At 48.2% G+C, this 23,611-nt stretch overlaps 1 protein-coding gene across 2 annotated transcripts in view; it reads left to right on the forward strand.

Moving 5' to 3' along the window:
• Positions 1 to 23,611, forward strand: part of Znf395 (zinc finger protein 395) — a 40,035-nt gene that overhangs the window by 10,687 nt on the left and 5,737 nt on the right. The window contains exons 2-6 of one of the 2 annotated variants that reach the window (XM_075949343.1): positions 16,195 to 16,459; positions 17,712 to 17,917; positions 20,048 to 20,157; positions 22,100 to 22,338; positions 22,860 to 22,960. In XM_075949343.1, coding sequence (XP_075805458.1) covers positions 16,217 to 16,459; positions 17,712 to 17,917; positions 20,048 to 20,157; positions 22,100 to 22,338; positions 22,860 to 22,960 — 899 coding nt within the window. In that variant the 5' untranslated portion in view covers positions 16,195 to 16,216. The remainder of the gene's footprint in view (positions 1 to 16,194; positions 16,460 to 17,711; positions 17,918 to 20,047; positions 20,158 to 22,099; positions 22,339 to 22,859; positions 22,961 to 23,611) is intronic. The other variant, XM_075949341.1, reaches the window with a different exon arrangement.

Genomic DNA, 23,611 nt, shown 5'->3' on the forward strand with positions numbered 1-23,611 from the left:
GTATTTTTTTTTTCCCCTAGGGTATAATTAAGTACAAATGAAATTTTCAGATCTTAGTGTTCTTAATCAGTTTTGACAAAAACATCTTTTACCCCAGACTTTGTGTGTATGTGTGAGTGTGTGTGTGTGTGACTATTTTAAGGTAATCCTTAATCTTCATTCTAATGGAAGTACCATAAATTTGATTTATGTTACTATAGATTAGTTTTACTTAGTTCTTGTGTGTTTCTGAGGACTCAGTAAGTGGCATCTGGTATCTGAAGATGAGGAGGTTATAGGTGTGTGTGTGTGTGTGTGTGTCTGTCTGTCTGTCTGTCTGTCTAATAACACTGTCCGGGGCTGAGACTGTTAATCATTGGGGTGTGTTTTTCTAGCATGCCTAAGGCCCTGGCTTGGATCCCTCTGTAGACAGTCAATCAATTAATCATTCAGTTTCCTGTATAACTAGGTGGCCACAGTAATAATGCTGTATGTAGTGTTTTTCTTATGGGTTGTTTATGTTCTTCCTCTTCATTAGCCCAAGGGATCTAGATTGTTTCCCAGCTGGAAGAATCAGTGGAAGCGTGATGGGGCAGGAGCTGTCTTATTGCTGTATGCGTGCGTTCTGTGTGCATGCCTGTGTGCCTAGGGTGTGTTTTAGCTTGTTGAGTTGGAGCCCTGCAGTATGGGCTAGAACTGGAGTGGCTCCAAGGAGGTCCCTTTGGATTACCAAAGTCCCCATGACATACTCCCCCACCCCTACCCCAACTGACATAAAATTTAACCATCTGCAGAGTTTCCACAGAGTTAACTGAGTTGCGCCTGTGAGATTGAAATAAGATCCGTGTTGCAAAACGAGCTGCTGGCTTGCAGCGCACACAGTCTGTGCACTGCTGAGCTTGCAGCCTTCTGGCAGGCGGGAGCCAGATTCCAGTGGAAATCACTCTTAACTAAACACGTTATTAAAACGTATTGAACGGGGTCCCAATCTCTTCTTTAAAAAAATTAAATGAGTGAGAGTTTCATTGCATAAATAATATGTGAACATACTCTATAGGGGAAGAAAAATGCAGACTTCAAGCAGGCAAAAGGCTTCCTTGACAACCACCTCTAATTCTAGTGGCCCCCCCCCCCCCGGAGGTTAACCACAGTCCTAGGGTTGTTGATATCCTTCAGATGCTTTGCATACTTATAGTTGTGCCCCTAGGATTTAAGAGGCAAATGCACTGTCCAGAGAACGTGGGTTGGGTATACCTTACCCATACCAGAATATCTTGTCTGTGTGTGAAAAGTGGCCTTGATCTTACTTCCTGCTTAGGTTTAGAAAGCTGAACAATTGTTTCATTCTTTTCTGATTGATGGACACAGGAGTTACTTCTCATCTTTTTCTGTTACCAATGCCCTAAGAGAAAACATTGTTGCAGCCTTTGCGGCTCTTGGGAGGTAGAGTTCTAGGGCAATGTACATCTGTCGTAAGGGGTGGGGACACTTCTGAACCTAGAGTTACTATAGGCGGAAGGGTGCTTGCATTGTGCGTTGAGAGCAGGATTTAGCATGTGCAGGGTGTGTGTTCTCTGGATCTCATTGGCCACGCAGGCCAAGTGATGGTAGGTGAGAAAGTCTGGTATTAAGAAAGGCCCTCTGGGCCAGGTAGTTGATGTCTGGCCCCGTGTCCAGAGGACTTTGGTCTGTATGTTGATAGTGCCTGTGTGAAGAGTCATAGGGTGGATGAGCAGTACTGTGGACCCACAAATTCAAGCTCTCCACTCTTTCGCCTGAGACTCAACTCACTTGTGGGTCTTCTCCTTGTACTCTCTTAGAATACAAAGTATAGCTTCACTGTTCAAGCTTGGGTGGGGCACTCGGAAGTGTTTCTAGTGTTCTGCTGTTCTGCGAGTGTCTAGACCCCTGCCACATAGTGATTGTTGGAGAAAGAAGCTGCGTGTCTTCCAAGTGTGAGCATGAGCCCATGGAGGCCAGAAGAAAGGATTGGATCCTCTGAGGGCGAAGCTGCTGGAGGTCCAGGTACTCATGAGCTGCCTCAACTGGGTGCTGGAAACTGAACTCAGGTCCACTGGAAGGCCAGCAAGCACTTTTATTTGTTGAGCTATCTTGCTATCTTTTAAAAAAGATTTATTTATATATTACGTATACAGTGTTCTGCCTGCATGTATGCCTGCATACCAGAAGAGGGCCCTAGATCTCATTATAGATGGTTGTGAGCCACCATGTGGTTGCTGGGAATTGAACTCGGGATCTCTGGAAGAGCTGTTAGTGTCCCTAATCTCTGAGCCATCTCTCCAGCCCACAAGCCATCTTTCCAGCCCTCAGGATTTGTTCGTTCGTTTGTTTGTTTTTCTTTTTGGTTTTTCGAGACAGGGTTTTTCTGTAGCTTTGGAGCCTGTCCTGGAACTAGCCGCTGGTCTCGAACTCACAGAGATCCGCCTGCCTCTGCCTCCACAGTGCTGGGATTAAAGGCCTGCGCCACCACTGCCCGGCTTGTTTGTTTTTTGGGATGGGATCTTACTCTGTGAGCCATAGCCATCCTTGAACTCTTGTTCCTTCTGCTCAGTCACCCACATGCTGAGATTACAGGTGTATGCCCAGTGTAGGATGCTTCTTCGCTTTTTGTCTTTGTGGCTAGCATAGACTGGCTATCTGATCCACAAGGACGTACATGTCCCTGCCTGTGAATGTTACTATATGCACTTGCAAGATTTTGATGCTTTTTTTTTTTCAGATGCCCTCCACTGTCCTTGTCAGTGGTAAATTCCGTTCCCCTCTTTGACTTTATTGCGTGTGTTGGGGGTGTGGGGAGTCCATGTGTGCACCAGTGCATCAGTGGAGGTCAGTGGACAGCCTGTAGGAGTTCGTTCTCTCTCTCCACTGTGAGTCCACGGGGGTCAAACTCGGGGGGCAGTGCCTTTACCTGCCGGGCCATCACACCGGACCAGTATTATAATTTATTGTTTTCTCCGCTATAGTGCTACCCTGTAATCTGCCTATAAATTTGGCTCTTCACCGCTGCCTGTTTGGTGTCTATTATTTGACCCTCGTGTGGGGGATTGAATGTAGGGCCTTGTGGATGCTAGCCAAGTACTGTATCGTAGACCTGATGCAGCCTTACTCAGCCCCGTTTCTTTTGTTAGAAGCCTGTTTTGGGGAGACGGTACAAGCATGAAGAATCTTCAGAACCCACATGCAGTAGGTACAGTGACACCTACAGTAACCAGTGCTTCTCTGGTGAGTTGGTAGGTGGTGACAGGAGAAAGCCTGAAGCTTATGGGCCAGTTAACCTAGTGCTTGAAGTCACCAGCAAACCAGGCGGAAGGCAAAAGACTGGCTCCGCAGGTTGTCCTCTGACCTCTCTCCATAGGTGCCCTGTAGCATATGTGTCTGTTCATTAGTGCACAGACATCACACACACACACCCCTTCTTTTTACCCTGTTAAAAAGATCATTTTCTTCATTTTTAATTGACCAACAAAATTAAACCTATTTATAGATGGTGGCATTGTGTGTGTGTGTGTGTGTGCGAGCACCTAGCATTTATTGCATAGCTGAGCTCTTGTGTTTGACATGTACTTTCTTATTATTTTCTCTCTCAGACCTGGGGACTCAATAGCTAGGAAGAGGCGCCCATGACTCCCAAAAGCCAAGGCACCCTCTCCACTTGTACGTATGTGTGAGGTGTATATGTGTTTGTTTGTGTGCAGGTTCGTGTGCTTGTGATGCCTGTGTTTATGGAGACCAGATGTTGGGAGCTCTCCTCAGTTGCCTCCACCTTATTTATCTAGGCAGGGTCTCCTGGACTGAACCTAGCGCCAGTCCAGCTGGCTGATTACTAAGGGATCTCCATCTCTTCCTTCCAATAGCTGGATTTACAACTGGGCTGCCATGTCCGACTGCATTTATATTTGCTCTAGGGATCCAGAATTTGATCCTTATAGCTGCACCGTGAGAACTCTGTTTTCCAAACCATTTCCCAGGCCCTAAGGCATTTTTGAGAATAATAAAAATAAAATAACTCCAACACGTTATTGTCTCATCAAAAGTTTCAAAGTGGCGGTGGCGCTTGCCTTTAATTCCAGCTCTTTGGAGGCGGAGGGAGGTGGATCTCTGAGTTCAAGGCCAGCCTGGTCTACAAAGTGAGTTCCAGGACAGCCAGGGCTCCACAGAGAAACCCTGTCTTGATAAACCAAGACCAACCAAACAGACAAAAGCTTCAAATTGTCCTGTAGGATAGAAACTGGTGTGTGTGTGTGTGTGTGTGTATATGTATGTATGTATGTGTGTGTGTATGTGCGTGTGTGTGTGTGTGTGTGTGTACCATTTCACAGGAGTAGTAACTGAGGAATAAGACAAAAGAGGCTTTTTTTTTCTCCAATAGTTGGGAAGTCTGAGCTCATTTGCTGCCCAGACTGTTGGGTTTTGCCTTCTTTGCGGGTGGTCCTGATGTTGGGGGAGCCCTGTCCTGGATCACCGCCCCGGGGCCCATTTCCCCTTTCAGGCCACAACCACCAGTGCCACTTTGACCTCGATATGACTTCAGATCTGTAACAAGGAGCCTGAAGAGTCATCCAGCCTCGCCGGCCCTCCACTCGTGCGTGACCATCCCAGCCGTGTTAGATAGGCTGAGCTGCCAGCTGAATCCTGTCCTGTTTCTGTGGTTCTGGAAAATTGCTCAACCTCCCTGGGGCTCAGTTCTCTTATCTGGGAAATGGGGACGAACAGGGCGCTTATCTTGTGAATTCTTTGGGAGGATTAAATGAGGTGCAAGTTGTGAAGTGCCCTGCAAGTGACTGGCGCTTAGGTATTGGATCAGCAAAGCTAGCTATTGGACGGGTTTGGAACACAGCCCCTGAAAGGCTGTGGGTTGTGTGTCAAGTTTCCTATTCTGTGCTTGCCTGTTTATGCTGTAACCAGCCGTTCTAATGAAGGAGGCATGAGCAGCTGTGCTCTGGGATCATAGATGTTTGCCTCTGGGCAGACCACACATTCTTTTCAAGGCAGGTTGGGACCTTCAAACTCTTCTTCCTCTGCTTAGCGTTGTCTTCAGGAGCTAGGCCCTGGTATAGCTAAGTCAGCAGATGGCTAGGGGCTGGGGCTTTGCTCTGTGGTGCCCCTGTCCCCAGGTTTCTGGTGAGTCAGTGCTTAAATGTGTCCTAGCACCAGTGTGGGCCGGATCTGCTCCAGGAGGCTGGCCAGGCCACACCCCAGTGAAGTTTGGCAGTCAGCCTTGAACACCCTGGGCAGGGCCCCAAGACAGATGTAGGCACAGAGGAGCTGAGCAGGGGAGCAACCCATGGCTGAAGAGAGGTGACAGGCAGCTAGTCATGCGGAAGACAGGCGGGATCTCACTCTGAACTCCCCGAATGTCTAGGTTGGCACTGAGCACGGTCTGAGTGCTGAACCCGGGGGTTCGTTGGCCAGGAGGCCTCTAACAGCGAGAGGTTGGGTTTCTTTTCCCCCCATCTTGCTGAAGTCAGCTTTGTTGGGATTTCAGTTAATTAGTGGCTCATCCATTGTAGGCTTCTGGATTCCCTTGAGAGTGGGTAGTCTTATTTCAGGTTCTGGTACGGTACCTTGGTGCAGTGCCAGTTCTTCCTAGATGGCTGCTGGATGGACAGTGGCCGCTCGGAGTCACTTGCTGTGTAATGTAGCATGGACCCAGCGGCAGGGACAGGAGCATGTTCCTTTTGGATTTGGGGTGCTGGCATTGGCTCAACGAGGCAGATGCATTCTCGCCTTCACCAATGGGGGGGGGGCACTGTAGACTTTCAGTCTTTCAGAAGCTGGTGGCTTCTGGAGTAGACATGGATTCCTGAGGGGTCCTTGTGCGGTGCCTTGATTTCTGCCCTCAGTGTTGGGTGTCTTTGCAGGCACAGTGTCTCTTGTGTCTGTGTTTGCAGTGTGTGTCATCTTCAGCCTGCGGCCCGAGTTGGTGGTACAGCCACTGGACACCTGTAGCTCTGAGTGCCCCGGTTCTCCACCACAGGGAAGTGGCAGGGCCATTGGATGACCTGTTGATTCCAGCCAGGAGCATCACCGGGTCCTTCTGTGCATCCTCCAAGCCCACTGCTTGTTTGCTTGGCCCTGTCTGGAGATGTGGTCATTCGCAGGAGTGATGTCTGAACTCTGCAGCCTCCTCTTGTAATGGACTCACCATCATCCACCATTCCCGTTCATGTGGCATCACAAGGGTCTGAGGTTAATTCATGCAAATGATGGCCCGGTTTCAAAGTATGTTTGCTTTAGTCCATGTCCCTGAAAAGAAAATATGAATTATATGCTATGCCCTGCTTCATTATTCAAGGAGTGAAACTTCACCCTCTTCACTGAGCATCAGGAGGGGATCTTGGGTGCTGTTAATACTTAGCCTGTCTTTCTAGTGTCTGCCACTGGCTTGTTAGGTTTTTAGGACTCACGTATCTTGGCTGAATGTTTTGTGATGCCCATTTTGCCAACCTTGCTTGCCACTCACATAGACCCTTCTTCCTAGTGAAAATCACCCTCTTTTCCTCCAGAGTCTCCTTCCCTTCCTGTGCCATCTTCCTACCCCCCAATTCCTGGAGAAGGGAGAGCCAGATCAGGAGGAGCCAGGGAAGCTGTAAATGCACCCCCTACCCTCATTGCTAGTGTAAGGGACCTTATTTTCTCAGCCATATAACAGGGGCACCATTGGCCCTATATATCAAGAATTATTTTATAAATAAATAAAGAGAACTGTTTTTACGTTTACTTATTGTGTGTGTGTGCATATGGAGTTCAGCCAGAGGAGAGTTTGCAAGCATAGCCTTCTGCCATGCAGGTCCCAGGCCAGGGATCAAAGTTAGGTTGTCAGATTTGGCGACAGGTACCTTTATGCCTGAGCCATCCTCTGTATTTTACTGAGTTACTGGGGTGGGGTAGGGGGGCAGGAAAGTAAAGCAATCCTGAAAATGTCTGTTAAGTTGAGACTAGACAGGAAGCCACACGAGTGTCCTCCTTTGTCCCTTAAGCTCCAGCACCAAGCTCTCAGACTTAGCTTGAAACACCGCAGAGTCATCGGATGTCTGGGGCCTGTCTCCCTGGGGAAACTCTGGCTCCCAGTTCCCTCCCGGGAGACCTGGCTCTGGGGAGAATGCCCAGTCAGCACTTCTTTATCTCCCTGCCCCTTCGGGGAGGCTCACGGAGGAGTTTCAGCCTGGTTTCAGTCAGCTTTAACCTCATCATTCCCTCTCTGGTTTTTCATTTATTTGCTGGTTGAAACGGGTCTTACTATGTGGCCCAGGCTGTTCTGCTAGGCCCCAGTGATCCTTGTGCTCCTCCTCTAGTCTCCCCAGTACACGGGACTACAGGAATTGCAGGTGTGCACTGCCTGCATTGCTGGTTGGTTTGTTTTCTATGTGTGTGTTTGCTAGGAGTTGAAGCCAGGGCATGCTTGGTGCATGCTAGTCAAGTGCTCTACTTCTGGGTACCCCCAACCTTTTCACCTTTATTAATATTTTGAGACTGGGTCTCACCAAGTTTCCCCTGCTTACCTTGAATTCACTCTGTAGTCTAGGCAGGCCTTGAACTTGTGTTCCTCTTCATCAACTTCTTGATTAGCTCGGATCACGGCCCTTGTACCACAAGACCTGTCTCAGTGCCTGCTTTTATGAACAATCTTAGAACTGAGTTTGTGTGCTGTTTAAAACCCTGCCTTGAAGCCTGGTGGTGGTGGTGCACACACCTTTAATCCCAGCACATGGGAGGCAGAGGCAGGAGGATCTCTGTGAGTTCGAGGCCAGCCTGGTCTACAGAGCGAGTTCCAGGGCAGGCACCAAAGTTACACAGAGAAACACTGTCTCAAAAAACATAAACACACAAACAAATAAGTAGATAAATAAAAATAAAATGAAACCCTGTCTTGCGTTGGAGAGATGACTCAGTGGTTAAGAGCACTTGTTGCTTTTGCAGAGAACCCAGGTTCAGTTTTAGCATCCATATGGCAACTCGCAGCTGTCTGAAACTCCAGTTAGTTCCAGGGGATCTGATTTCTCTCTGATTTCTGTAGGATCCAGGTACCTATGTAGGGCACATCTAAAACACTCAAACACATGCATTTAAAAAACAAAACAAGACTGCTTTACTTTTTATATAAATGTGTATGAGTGTTTTGTCTGTCTCTCTGTGTGTGTGTGTGTGTGTATGTATGTATGTATGTATGTGTGCTACGTGTGTCCATATCCACAGAGGCCATAAGAAAGCACCAGAACCCTTTGAATTGGGGTTGTGAACTGCTATGTGGAAATTGAACCTGGGTCCTCTGCAAGAGCAGCAAATGCTCTTAACAGTGAGACCATTTCTACAGCCCTCTGCCTTGCATTGATGTCTGCATGTCAGGGGAAACAGGTCTTCTTTTAGAACTAATTTTTGTTTCATTTTAAAATTTATCTGTTTTGTTCGAGACCAGCCTGGTCTACAAGAGCTAGTTCCAGGACAGGCTCCAAAACCACAGAGAAACCCTGTCTCGAAAAATCAAAAAAAAAAAAAATTTTATCTATTTTATGTGTAGGAGTGTTTTGCCTGTGTCTTTTATACCACTTGCATGCAATGTCCAAGGAGGTCAGCAGAGGGCATCAAATCATTTAAAACTTGAGTTAGGAATGGTTGTGAGTTGCATGTCGGTGCTGAGAACCCAATCAGGATCCTCTGCTAGAGCAAGTGCTTTTAACCGCTGAGCCATCTTTCCAGGCCCCAGACTAACTCTTCTTGAGTCTGGGACTCTGGGAAGCCTTGTTTACAATAGCAAACCTGGACTGACAAGCAAAATACAGTCTGCAAGAGGCTCAGTAGCACCACTGCTGCAGGTTGAGTATTCCTTAACAGAAGTGCCTGGGAACAGACGTGTATCAGATCTTGAACCCTGTCCCCAAATTGGGAATATCTGCAAATGTATAATAACATATCCTGGACAGGGAACCCTCGATCAAACATAGAAGTCATTTGTTCATCACACCTTAGCCACATACTCTGAAGGTAATTTTACTTATTTCCTATGTGCATGAATACTTGCATGTATGTATGCATCACATGTATGACTGGTACCCTCTGAGGCCAGAAGAGGGTGTTGGATCTCCTGGACCTTGAGTTACAGCTGGTTGCAAACTGCCATGTGGGTGCTGGGAACTGAATAGACCTGGCCCTTTGTAAGAGCAGCCAGTGCTCTTAACTGCCAAATAGTCTCCAGAGCTCCTTGCGCACTGTTTTTAATGTGCCTGTGTTTTCACTGTGACCTGTTATATGAGGTCACGTGTGGCATTTTCAGCATTGTAGCACCATATGAGAGCTCATGGTATCTGAGGTTTTCAGATGAGAACCCAGGCAGGCTTGTGTTTGAGTGTTGTCTTGTTCGATAGCCTTAGGCAAGCAGGACAGTTAGGAACAAAGGGTGCTGTGTTTCTGAAAGGAGGAGGAGGAGGAGATAGGTGCTAGGGGAGGGAGAGTGTATTGCTGGGGAGAGCTGTGAACCCCTTCCCTTCCTGCTGTAGCCTGCTGTAGGCAAACAGAACTGCCTCTGTCACCCTGTTGAATGACAGCCGGACCGTGAGACCCACAGGCATAATTTGTTGATCAGGTTCATTTATTATTTGCTGGAAACCAGATCAGATGACCTGTTTCTGTGGCCCATCCACTGGCATATGAAAATGGCTCTGTTATTTGAGACCATTATTCTTCCCTTCCATTATCCTATTACATCTGTTACCCACAGCAGCAAGAGACTGTGCGCCCTGTTACGGGGATGCTGCGGAAAGGGCTCCAGCCCGATGCCTAGTTGGCTGACCTTATTTAAATTCATCCAAATTATGGGACTCTGATATAGTGTAACCTGTTTTTATGTTCTTGTTTTGTTTTTTAAAAGATCTTCAGAATAAGATAATTAGAACACTCTGAGAATCCATTTTTTTTTGCTGTCTGGACAGCTGATTTGAAATTAAAAAAAAATTACATCTTACCTATTTAAGTTTTGGGTGTGGGTGTGCATGCCAGGATACATGTGTCCAGGTCAGAGGATAACTTGCAGGAGTTGGTTTTCTCCATGGGGGCCCAGGGGATCAAGTGTAGGTTGTTAAGCTTGGAGGCAAATACCTCTACCCACTCACCAGCTGCTGGGCTTAGAAACACCAAAGGGGTCACAGATGTGTTCAGCGCTGTATATCTTGATAGTGTAGAAATCTTAGATATATATGCCCTCACCCTAAAACAAATGGCATGCAGGGCTGGGGAGATGGCTAGAAAGTGCTCTCTGTACAGCCATGAAGACCTGGGTCCAAGTCCCCAGAACCAAAGTGAGGCTGAGCATGGAAGCTTGCGTCTGTAACCCCAGTGATCCTACAGTGAGATGGGCAGTGAGCCAGTGGTCACTTGAGGGCCAGCTAGCCTGGTGTTCACAGGAGGTCGCCCTACACACACATCCCGGCAGGATGCACACACATACACACGCTCCCACAGTGTGCACACACATGCACACGTTCCCACAATGTGCACACACATGCACACGTTCCCACAGTGTGCACACACATGCACAAGCTCCCACAGTGTGCACACACATGCACACGCTCCCACAGTGTGCACACACATGCACACATTCCCACAGTGTGCACACACATGCACACGCTCCCACAGTGTGCACACACATGCACACGCTCCCACAGTGTGCACACACATGCACACATTCCCACAGTGTGCACACACATGCACACGCTCCCACAGTGTGCACACACATGCACACATTCCCACAGTGTGCACACATGCACACGCTCCCACAGTGTGCACACACATGCACACGCTCCCACAGTGTGCACACACATGCACACGCTCCCACAGTGTGCACACACATGCACACGCTCCCACAGTGTGCACACACATGCACACGCTCCCACAGTGTGCACACACATGCACACGTTCCCACAGTGTGCACACACATGCACACGTTCCCACAGTGTGCACACACACGCACACATACAAGAACTTGGTGAATAGCTGAGCTTAGAGACTTTGGGTTAGGGCCTTGGATGCCCTCACTGGGATTTAGTTTCTTTTGTTTGTTTGTTTGTTACATTTATTTTGCTATGTGTACTGTTAATTCTCCTGGAACTAGAGTTGCTGATGGTTTGTGTCACCTGACATGGGTGCTGGGAGCCAAACTTGGGTCTTCTGTAAGAACAGTTCATGTTGTTGACTGCTGAGCCTTCTCTCTCCAGTCCTCTCACTGGGGTTTCTAACTGAAACCAGGTAGGGTTTTCTGTCTCTATGAAGAAAAAGCCCAAGTGTGTTTTGGTTTCCTCCAAAGGCTTGAGAACCAACAGGTAGTGGGTGACGGAATGTGGCAAAGTGCAGGTGGTGGCCTGTGAACCAGATTGATCATGAATGTATTTGCACACGGCACCTGTCCGCCAAGATACTGGGTGGTCACAATGGGAAGTAGAGATCCACTGGAAAATAAGAGACATGGTTTCCTGATACGCTTCATCCTCTGGTTGAATTTAGAACATAACATTGAAAAACAACTCAAAACATTAAAGATTTAAAGGAAAAAAAAACCCTGGTAATTCTCTAGTAAAGGATGAGGACAGCACACAGGCTATTAAGGACTAAAATCTCAGGTTCCTGTGTACGCGCTGGTTGTCAGATCTGTAAAGACACAGAAGCTGGGGTTTAAAACGCTGCAGCTTCGTTTCTTCACTTTGGCATGTTCATCAGCGACAACCAGACTTTTTGCAATTAGGAGCCTCGCTCCAAGCTTCACCCTCCTCAACTTTGACAGAAGTCCCATGAGTTGTGCAATAAATCACTGGCTTATGACCTGTGTCCTAGAAGTGCAGGGAGGTGATGTCATGGCATGCCACAATGCCCCTGGGTAGTGAGAGGCGCAGCCATTGTGTGCAGCTCTGTGCACTTGCAGGCGTGTGCTGAGACATGCCGTGGTCCAGCAGCCTTCTGTAATGAATGGCAGTTTGCAACTCTGAACCATAGAGTTTGTTTCATTGTTCTGCCAGGTCCGGTTATGTAACCGGTGGCAGATGTCTGCATTAAAGGCCATCAGCAGTGTGTTTGCTGAGACTGGACGAGTGTTAACCATCTCTAGACCCTGGCCAAAGTACATAAGCCATCCCTTTCCTATTGGTGACAGCACTTGAGGTTCTAGATCCCCCCTGTCATATGTTCTGAGACCATTTTGGCCTAGGTTTATGCCCCAGCAGGAATCCTGTAAGTGGGGAATGTAAAATTGGAAAGGATTTGACCACATGCTGAAGTTCAGTCCTTGTTATTCTACAATACGGTTTTCTTCATTTTTCTCTGCTGCTACAGAGCTGCATGGCAAATCAAGGGATGGCTGACCCAGGAACCATCAATAGCACTTGAGAAAGCATCCAGGGAGCAGTAGCTAGAAGCAGAGGTGGGGAAGAGGACCCTGAAAGAGGCCAGCAGGAGGGGTGCTTGCATGCTAGGGGGAAGGGGGAGATCCTTCCTGCCGGGTGATCAGCTAGCACCCCCAGCTACCACCCCCGAAATAGGTGTGACCTTGCTCCCGTCTTTCCAGCCAACTTCTGAATCCTGAGAGCATAATGTGTGTTTTTGAGTGGATCTTGGGAGAAAGTAGCCAGCCTGTGGAAGCAGGCCAGGGGCAGGCGAGTTGCCTATTTGTGCAGATCCCTCTGGCTTCTGGAAGGTACAGGCTTACCAACCAACAGAAGCACATTCTTTAGAAAGAAGACAGGCTTCCAAAAACACCATCAGAGTTTGTTGCCCAAACATCTCAGGTTCTTCCTGAAGACTGGGAACCGAGGAGGTTTGGAAACACCACTGTCTTCATTTTCAGTACTAGAAACCCCAAACTTCCGGCTCAGGAAAGTGGGGGTGGCTCCTGGGATTTTTCCTTTTTCTTTTTTCCTTTGGCCAAGAAAAGGGCTGGTGGTTTCTCCGTGGTGGTGCTTCCACCTGTTGTCAGTCAGTGGTACTACACTCTAGCTTCCGTTCACTCGGTGCCCTTCTTTCCTGATGCCTGGGTTTGGACCCAGGACCTCTCAACACCAGGCATGCAGTCTGCACTGAGCGACACACCTGGTCCAGTGACTGCAGTTTAAAAACATCTGGGACGCATTTTTTTTCTTTTTTAAATTGTAGTCACAATATGAGAGCGTGAAGACACCAGATATCTAACTTGGGGACTCTGCATGCCACATCTTTGCTTTGTTTCTTGGGGGCTCTGGGCCAAGCTGCTAAGATAACAGATTACAGCCTTTGAGCAGTGGTTGCAGGGAACCAGCGTTTGCCACTCCTCATCCTCCCACCCCTCAGGTCTCTCTCCGTAGACCAGGCTGGCCTTGAACTCACAGATCTGCCTGCCTCTGCCTTCTGAGTGCTGGGATTAAAGATATGTGCCTCCACTGCTCAGCTGCCACTTTTTAAAAATTATCCTTTTGTTGTTTTTAAATTATATTGTATCATTTCAAGCAAGTTTCACATTTAAATGTTTGATCATATTCTTCCCTCCTCCAGGTTCTTCTAGCTCCTCCCTCCCTCCCCCAACTTTAAGTTCTTTCTAAAATAAATAAAACCCAATAGAACACCCCCATCTAAAGCAAGAAAACAAAACATCAAAACAGAAAACAAACTGTAACCAAATAAAAGCATTTAAAAAAAAACCCAAAATAAACTTGAGTCTATAATATGTTGGTCGCCTGCTCCTAAACTTGAGGCTGCTGTGCAGTAGATGCTATACCTAGTGTATAGTATAGTGTAGTGTATAGTGGTGAACACTGATTTTCCCATTCCCAGCAGGTATTGTTCAGCTGTTAGCCTTCACCCTAGTGGCTAGGTTTTCTTTCATTAGTTCATCATTCATTTAAAAAATATAACAAAACAAAATATAATAAGATAAAACAAAAGCCTTCACATTGAAATTAGAAAGGACAAACCAGTAGCAGGAAAAGACCCTAAGAGAAGGCATAAGAGTCAGAGACCCACTTGCTCCAACAGGAGTCCCATGGAAGCACTAAGCTGGAAGCCATGATATTTCTGCAGAGGACCTGGTGCGGGCCCTGTGCATGCTGCCTGGCTCTTCCCGCTTTCTCCGCCTCCTCTTTTATAGCTGTTTTTTCCTGTCTTGGTTAGTTGTTGTAGACATGGTGGCTAGTAGAACTTGCCTGGCTAGTTGGGAAAAGAAGCAAGGATGTGTGGGGCGAGGCTGTGGCGGGAGACCCAGACAAATCAGCCCCGAGGTACTTTTGTACCAGGCAGAAAGTAAAGGCTTAGAGACCTGTTCAAAGACAGTTGGTGCTAACAAGTATTTAAGGGGTATTTAGTGTTAGGAGATGCAGTTCACTGCGTGTGTGTGTGTGTGTGTGTGTGTGTGTGTGTGTGTGTGTGTGTAGGTCAGAGGACAACTTGTAGGAGTTGGTTCTACTGTGCGGGTCCCTGTGGATTGGACTTGGGTCTCCAGGCTTGGTAGAAAGTGACTTTATCCACAGTTATCTCAATGACCCTGATAGGCTTCTGGTTATGGATTGGGAAGGAAGGAGAAAGGGGAGGGAGAGAAGGAAGAGGAATGTTCTGAAATTTTTTTGAGACATTCAGCCTGTGTGCAATTAGCCTGATGGTGTTCTAGGCTGGGGAAGCAGCAATTAGAATCAAGGTCCTGAAAACCCTGGAGTTTAAGTGCCAACCCCAGCCCATCCACACCTATAATGTGCTTCATTCCTAGTTGTTCTCAGCCAGATACCAACTGAATGGACAGAGACCTTGAACGGCAGAGACCAGAAGTCTGTGTGGAGACCCAGAGTGGTTGAGAGGCCCAGGACGGCTGGGAGGAGGAGGGAAGTGCAAGTTGGCAGAGGCTGGACTTTCTTTGTCTACTTGATGATTTATTCTTTTTACTTTGTGCATACAAGTGCTTTGCTTGTGTGTGTCTATGCACTGTTTGGTGCTGGTGGAGGCCAGAAATAGGGCATTGGATTCCCTGAAGCTGGAGTTATGGTTGTGAGCCACCACGTGGGTACTGGAACCAGACGTGGTCTTCTGGAAGAGAAGCTGGTGTCTTTAACCCCTGAGCTACCTCTCCGGTCCTGGTGGTGTTAGTTTCATGGTGGGTTTCCGAAGTTGTCTGCAGCCTGGACTCGAGCCCAGCTTGGGAGTCTGTGTATCCAACAAAAGTGCTCAGTGCTGATCTGGCAATATCATGTGGATGAGCCTCACTAAGGAAGCAATGCTGTCTGTGCGTGCGGGCACTCGGCTCAGGGGATGAAGGCAGAGTAGCTGAGACAGCAAAATGGGACTCTGTCATTCCAGGAAGTAATGGGGGAATTTGTTAAACAGCAGCTAACACCTGCCTAGAAAGTACTGGCGGCTGTTTTTATAGGTCAACACTTAATGATGTAGGAAAAACTTAGCCGTCACATGAAGTAAAGTCAGCTTACTAGTTTAGTTTTTATAGAAATAAAGTGTGGCAGAGCTGGGTGAAGCAGCACATTCTTGTGATCCTAGCACTTAGGGCGGTCAGGCAGGAGGATTGCTGCAGGTCAAGGCCAACTTGATATAAGTTCCAAGCCAGCCATAGCTACCTAGCAAGACCTTGCCTCAGCAGCAAAACAAAATAAGAACAGAAAAGTACGCGAGTAAAGTATAGAAGAAGGAGCGGGATGTTTTTTGGGGGGGGGAATTGGAGTCAGGGCTGGGGATGTAGCTCGGTTGGTAAAGTGCTTACCAAGCATGCACGGAGCCCTGCTTGTCCTCCAGCATCACATAAGATGGGCATGGTGGTGAATACTTGGGAGATGGGGGCAGGAGGGTCAGCACTTCAAGGTCATCCCCAGCTGCATAGGAAGTTTTGGCCTGAGCTACATGAAACAGGAGTCTTAAAAAAGAAAAAAACAATAAGAATAAGAAAATGGGAGTGGGGAGGAATGGGTATCTTTGGGAGGCAGGGTCACAAATGATTTTATTTTCTTTGAGTTTATCAATATTTTTTACATGACCTCCTAGGAATAGGCATTAATTTTCTCTATAAGGAAAAGATAGAGCCGACAGGATGGCTCAGCAGGTAAAGCAGCTTGCCTGCAAGGCCGATGTCCTGAGTTTATCCTTGCAACCTACGTGGTAGAGAGAGAGAGAGAGAGAGAGAGAGAGAGAGAGAGAGAGAGAGAGAGAGTTAATTTACTTGCTGACACACTGGCACTCTTGTCTCCTCAGCAGGCGCAGCCGAGTATCCAGCATGCTGTCCCGACGTCTTGGTAAGCGCTCCCTCTTGGGAGCCCGGGTCTTGGGACCTAGTGCCTCCGAGGTGCCACTGGGGGCCAGCCTGCCCTTGGAGCCACAGGTAGAAGTGCCGGAAGGAGCCGCACCCCAGCCCTCACTCACCTCTAAGGACCTTGTGTGCCAGGAGCAGCCCAAGGAGGTCCTCAAGACTCTGGGAACCTCAGGCCACCCACAGGTGGCCTTTCAGCCTGGACAGAAGGTAGGTTGATGCTAACATGGACAGGTACCCTCTCTGAGTGTTGGGATTGGCAGACTAGCGGTACCTAAGTGATGGGCTGGAAGTCCTATAAACTGGGGCTCTAGACAGAGAATATGCTGTCATTTCAGACCAGGGCTTCTCCATGATTGTCATGTGGAGTAAAAAGTGGCCAGGCATTCTGGGATGCTCAGAACCTCAGGCCAAAGCATGGCCTCAGCTCAGTGGCTTCTTGTCTGCCTCAGTTCACAAAATTAGGAAGCCAGGAGAAGGACCTTCTGCACAGGCGCCAGAGAAGAGGTGTAGTCCAGATCTGATAAGAACTGTTTGTTTTTTTTTTTTTCTTGCATCCCCTCGCCATGGATGGGCCCTTGGTCACCTAGGCCTGATTTATCACTAGATCCAGATTCACAGGGCTTCTGCCCTTACCTTCTCCAGGGACCACCTACAGAGACTTGGCCTTTATCTTCCATGAAGCTTGGTGTCCCCTAGACTTTTGTCCTTATGAGATAAGGTAGCTTTTCAATTTCAGGTATCCCGATGAGAGATCAGTCTGCCCCCTCCCTTTCCAGTGCATACCGGGGAGAATGGGACTTAGAACCCTACAGAAGAAAAGCAGTGAGTCAGAGGTATTTACGAGTTCAGAGGCAAGGAGAGGGGCATGAGTAACTGAAGGGTGCATAGAGATTTAGGGTTCAGAGAAGATGCTGGCCTGCTCGCCGCCTTCTAGGGTGGAAAGTGGATGCGGAACTGTACGAAGAAGCTTTGATCCCGTGTGGCTAGTCCGAGAGCGTGGGTGGGCAGCAGGTGTCTGGGAATCTCTGCTCTCCCCTGGCCCGTTCAGGCTGCTATGATGGAATACCCAAGGCGGGGAAACGTGTAGCCAGTAGTTTATTTGGCTCAAACTTGTGGAAACAGGGAAGTCTGAGAGGAGGATGAGGATAGGAGACTGCAAGGGTCTGCACCTTGGCTTATCACAGTTCACACTCTCCCTGCCCGTCATCCCACTCTCCGGATAATCCTGTCCTGTTGTGACAGGGCCGTTGAGAGAGCAGCAGCCCTCATGACGTCCACTCACACTACACCCCACTTCCTGACCCTGGTCTTGGGGAGGGAGTAAGTGTCTGCCAGATCTTAGCACGCACACATTAGAGATGAGCGTATCAAAGCACAGACTGCAGCAGGCAGCCTGATTCCCAGCACCGAGATCTCTACGGGTCCTGAGTGTTGACCATGGGCCATCATTCCCCTGCAGGTCTGTGTGTGGTATGGGGGTCAGGAGTGCAAGGGCCTGGTGGAGCAGCACAGCTGGGCAGAGGACAAGGTGACAGTGCGATTGCTGGACCAGAAGTTGCAGATTTGCTGTAAAGTGGAAGAGGTGTGGCTGGCAGAGCTGCAGGGTACCACATCCCAGGTGCCAACCTACAGACCCGTGTCCAGGAACATCGATGTCCCAAAGAGGTATGTAGGGTGGTGAGGGCTATAGATACGGCCTGGGACGTGTGGGGTCTTGGGTACCTGCTTGCTGGGATAGTGACACTGGAGAGAGAAGAGGCATCCTTTGAAGGAAGCCTAGGTAACACCCTTCCTTCTCCAAAACTCTAATAGGGGTTACATCTAGTTGGTTTGGTGGAGGTTTAAACTCAGCTCCTAATTTTTCACGAGAAGAGACAGGAACAGATGAGACAGAGTGCCAGCACCGGCTCCATACAGTGCAGAGACGAATGGTTTCAGCCTTGTGGGCCAAGCAGACTCCATCATTGCTACTTGGTGCAGCAGCCACAGACATAAAAGCCTGTAGGCATGCCGTGCGCCAGTGAAAACCAATCAGTCCCCAAACTTTCCTGTGACTCACTATCGTTTGTATCATCTGTCGAGGAGTGAAATGCTTTTGATTCTAAAATAGCATTTGAAAAGGTAAAGCCATCCTTTGTTGGCTTAAAACTGGACAGGCAGGCCAGCAGGCTGTGTCTGGAGCATGGTCTGATTCTTCACTTGGGTGCTAAGAACCATGGGGTAAAGAATAGATACTCTACTTTGGAGCTTAATGGTAGGATGTGCCCTGGGACTGCAGATCCTGATGTGCACCTAATGGTCTATCTATATTGATCTTTTAAGATTTAAAAGGAAAATCTGGGACTGGGAAATGGCTCGGTGTGTCTGAAGCATTTTCTGTGCAAGCCCAACAACCTGAGTTCTCTGCCTGGGACCCCTGTAAAGGTAGCAGGAAGAGCCTACTCCACAAAGCTTTCTCTGACCTCCACGTGTGTGCCAAGGCGTGAGCACACTAAAGCTCACGCAGCGTGCACAAGCACAATAATATTAAATAAAAATGAAAAGCAAGAAACTTGGCCAGCTGAGGCTGTTTTCCATGCAAGATATGCAAACAGCTAAACTCTATTCCACCCACTTCTGTGGGTGTGGGGCTGTTGGTAGACCAGGCGGTTTAAAACTTATTTTAAATTACATGTGTGTGATTTAAATTAGTATGTGTACATGCTATGGCGCACGTGTGGATGGCAGAGGGCGACTTTCAGGAGTCAGGTCTCTTCTCCTCTCTGGGTACTGTGCATTGAACTCAACTAACCAGGCTTGGCAGCAAGCACTTTTCCCCACTGAGCTATCTTGTTGGCCCAGCAGAGACCCACTGTCTTAAGACCAGAGGGACAGCATCATATCCAGTGGAAGACCAGCAGCGAACTTATTTTTCTATTCTGAGGAAGTGAAAACACAAAGACCATGTAATGTTTAATATGTTAACGACTTTGGTCCATCTGGTCAAACCCAGCTGCACAGTTTGGTAGACACGGTGTATAAATATGAGTGAATATAGTCGTTTGAAATAGGCAAGCCACTGGCAGTTGATTATATTCTAATTTCCCCCAAATACTTTAGATTTCGGATAGTGCTTATTTTACTTACAAATCATGTAACTATGGATTTAAAGGAGAGAAAAGAAAGCATACGTAAACTCCCGTGCGGCCTGTTTAAAGCATGGAGCTTAACAGTGGGAGATGGTTTCATCTGGTTATTTATTTTACCCCGGTTTGTTTGCTCACTGACTTATATAATAGGTTCTGTTGACATTCAGAAGCTAACAGAATGCCGTGTTTATTTTGGCAGAGGGGAGAGAGAAATCCATTAGTGTAATTGTTTCCTCTTAAATTTGAATATAAGGCAGGGGAAGGAGGTAGTTTTAGATTGTAGTGGGCATTCTTTATTCCATGCTTCATCTTAGCATTCTGACTCTTGTCTCCACTCCCAAATAAAGTGTTCCGTTTCAAGTTATGGGATTAGAAGGAGAGTTGAGGAGAGCGGTACTATCTCAGGTGTCGGCCCTGGTTTAAATGGGGGGGGGGGACCTGTTCGTCTCGGGCTCCTTGAGACACCACCCAGAGCAAGCACTTTCCGCGTTTGTTGCTTTACTTTCCATTGAGCTCATGCTGGTTGCTTGGGTTGGGACATCTGAGGCGACAGCATAGCAGCGTAAGGGGATCCCATGAAAATAAGTGGATATGGAAGCTTAATCTGTGAGCTTGGTGGGCCAGGCGGGCCCAGGAAGTAACGTGCTCCCCACCCACTTGACTGCAGGAAGTCGGATGCCGTGGAGATGGACGAGATGATGGCCGCAATGGTGCTGACGTCTCTGTCTTGCAGTCCTGTCGTGCAGAGTCCTCCTGGGGCGGAGCCCATCTTCTCTGGTGAGCAAGCGGGGTTGCACTGGTTCCTGGTCGGGCAGAGGCTCACAACCGATGCTCTTTCTTTCCAGCTTCTGATGCCAGGCCATAGGGTTCTGGAGGCTCTCAGGACTGTTGGTCAGAGGCTCAGGTTCCTCATCGGAGCAGAAAGTCCTTGGGGTTTTGTGACAGTGACTGAACTTAGCACTCAGCCAAGATGAGCACTCAAGCAAGTGCCGTGGGAGCCTGGACAGGGCCTGCAGAAACATTGATTTAGTTCGCAAAAGCAGAACCATGCTTGGCAGTCCCCCTAGTGGTTTCCCATGATCAATACTCACTTCTGAGTGAGTAAGTCAGCCTCATAAGTTAGCATGAGTTTTCAGGCCAAATACCTGAGCTGAAGTCTCAAGTATGGTTGCTTTATATAAACCGATAGTATAGTGGGTAAAGGTGCTTGCTGCCGAGCCTGACAGCCTGTTTGATCCCTGGGACTCACATGGTGAAAGAAAAGAATCAACTCCCCTAAGTTAGTTATCCTGTGACCTCTACTTATGCACCACATCACACACACACACTCCACAGATACTGTAATAAAAAGTCCCTAGTAATATGACTTCAGGTTTATAGATGCAAACAGAAATCTTCTGGTTATAATCCCGAGAGGCTTCCCCAGCACTTGGGAGGGCAGCATGGAAACTCCTTATCTGCCGGTCCTAAAAGCTATTTAAAAGTCTGTAGGAGAATATGGAGCTAGTTCTAATTCACACGGAGAGAAAAGTGGCCTTTACAAGTGTCCCTCATAAATAATTTCCTTTTTTAAAAAATATTTTTATTTATTTATTATGTATACAATATTCTTTCTGCCTGTATGCCTGCAGGCCAGAAGAGGGCACCAGACCTCACTACAGATGGTTGTGAGCCACCATGTGGTTGCTGGGAATTGAACTCAGGGCCTTTGAAAGAGCAGGCAATGCTCTTACCCTCTGAGCCATCTCTCCAGCCCCAAATAATCTCCTTTGATTGAAAGCCAATTTAATTATTTCATCCAGAGGCTATTGCCACACTTTGGGACACCTAGTGGTGAACCCCAGCAGTGCAGCTGCTTTAACATGCACAAAGAAGACCCAGAGCAGGGATGCTAAATTCTTAAGTCCAAGAAGTTGAGTCAACAGATTCAGGAAAGGAGCTGAAGGGGGTGGGGGAGACAAGGCAGTTGTTCCCTCTTGGGCCCATGTTCATGGGTCCATGATCAGTTGCTTTGGATGCTTCTCGAGTTCTGCCCTGAATATTTACTATTTTAGACTCTGTGAGTCGCGATGGGAATCTCTGTTTCCAGGAAGAGCAAGTGATGAGAGTTTTAAGATTGGGCAGGGGTACCTGGGGAGGAGGGGCTCTTTATCCAGAATCCCATTTGGGCAAGCGTCTCCTAGAAGTAAAGAGAACCTTGTTTGGAAACATGGAACCTTGGAGTTGGCCCAGCCTTCAGATCTGTCCTGATTCCTTAGGGTGTGGCAATGTGTCTTCAGGCAGACTCTGAATGTCTGGATCGGAGCTGGGCTGCTGGGAGCATAAGTTTTTTGTTTTTAGTGTCTTTTTTTCTATCTTTCTTGCTGCTCCCATGTATTAGACTTTCAGATCATCTTATGCGATCAATTGTCCAGCTTGAGTCTGAAGCAGCCTACAGACCCATCAATCAAAAAAAGTAAAAAAAAAAAAAATTGAGGCTTGGGGTTTCTCTCAGTGATGACCCGTGTGGCCATGGCAGAAAATGTCCACCAGGCAGAACAGTTATAGCACCAAAAATTGCCATAGCATTTGCACCTCCCCCATCTTGTAGCTCAGGAAGAAATTTCTTTAATAATTAAAATTTTAGTAATATTTTGATTTTCACCATTTACTTGCTCCCTTCTTCTCTCTGTTCCTGGGGACAAGCCCCCTGAGTGTCCTTTCACCTCTCTCTGGCTAGTTTCCCGTGCAGCCTGCGGTGACCCGTGGAAGGAGAGCGGTGACGTATCAGACAGCGGCAGCAGCACTACCAGCGGGCACTGGAGCGGGAGCAGTGGCGTCTCCACCCCCTCGCCTCCCCACCCTCAGGCCAGCCCCAAGTACCTGGGTGACGCCTTTGGGTCTCCCCAAACCGATCATGGCTTTGAGACGGATTCCGACCCGTTCCTGTTGGATGAACCAGCCCCACGCAAGAGGAAGGTAGGTGCCCGTGAGCACGTGGGGACAGCTATCCCCAGGGGAGCAGGGACTCCATGGGTCCCGGGTGCTTCTAGTTTTCCTTTGTGGCACCTGTTGGTGAAATCCCTAGACTGAGGCTGCTTCCTTTTCCTTTTTGGGGGTGTGTATGTTTGTGGGTGTGCATGCACCTGGAGGCCAAAGATCAACTTCAGGTATTGTCTTGAGGTGCCGTTCATCTCTCCCACCTCATGTCATCTTAGTGTTTGAGATAGGTTCTCACTGCTCTGAAGCTCACCAATAGGCTGGGATCTACTGTCTCTGCCACTCATTGAGATCACAAGTGTACGCTACTATGTGTGTGTGTGTATACACATATACACATGTATACATACACACACACACACACACACACACATACCTGGAGGTTTTTCTTTTGGGTCTGGCGGAGGATGGCAGCCAGCTGAAGTCCTCATCAGGTGACGAGAGAGGCCAGGGAGAGGATGCACACACCCTGGTTACTAAGACTTCTTTCTCCCCCCTAGAACTCTGTGAAGGTGATGTACAAGTGCCTGTGGCCCAGCTGTGGCAAAGTTCTGCGCTCCATCGTGGGCATCAAACGGCACGTGAAAGCCCTCCACCTGGGGTAGGTCCAGAGCTCAGTGCCTCTTGCCTAAGGTCCCTGTTAGGTGTGCCTCCACCCTGCTAACTCCACAGGACTCGCAGCCCAGAGACTTCTAGTGAAATGGCTTGCTACAGGCACTGCCCGGTCCCCCTCCCTGACCACTGAATGTATGATGCCTTCGCTGGGCAGGGAGACTCTTTATATCGTGGTCAGTGTTGGTGCTGTTGCCAGAGAGTTAGCTCTGTGTGTCTTGTGGTGGTATCTTCCTACCTGGTGTAGGAAGCTAGATGTTTCCGTTCTGGGTAGAAATAGAATGGTTTGGTTTAGTCACTGGTGAGATTCTGTGGCTTAGGCTTAGTGGCCAAGTTTTACTTCTGCTTCTGTAGAAGGAAGTTAGGTCTATATCAGCGCCGTGACACCAACGTGAGGGTCTCATCTCTGGACAGAACCCTCAAGCAGCATCTCTGGCATTCACTGCCTCACTGGATGCGAGAGCATGCTATAGCCCCAAGAGGGCTCATAATAAGACTAGGTCTGTGTTCATGCATGTTCACTGTTGTGTGAGCCCTCGTGCCGGGAAGAACAGCTTCCATGGGTGGGCAGTTCTAACCCCTTATGATAGCCTCTGAGCGCAGGGCTCCTGAGTATTTTCCTGGGTACCCTCCCCAACTT

The sequence above is a fragment of the Microtus pennsylvanicus genome, chromosome 15 (genome assembly GCF_037038515.1).
Source record: "Microtus pennsylvanicus isolate mMicPen1 chromosome 15, mMicPen1.hap1, whole genome shotgun sequence".
Taxonomy (NCBI): domain Eukaryota; kingdom Metazoa; phylum Chordata; class Mammalia; order Rodentia; family Cricetidae; genus Microtus; species Microtus pennsylvanicus.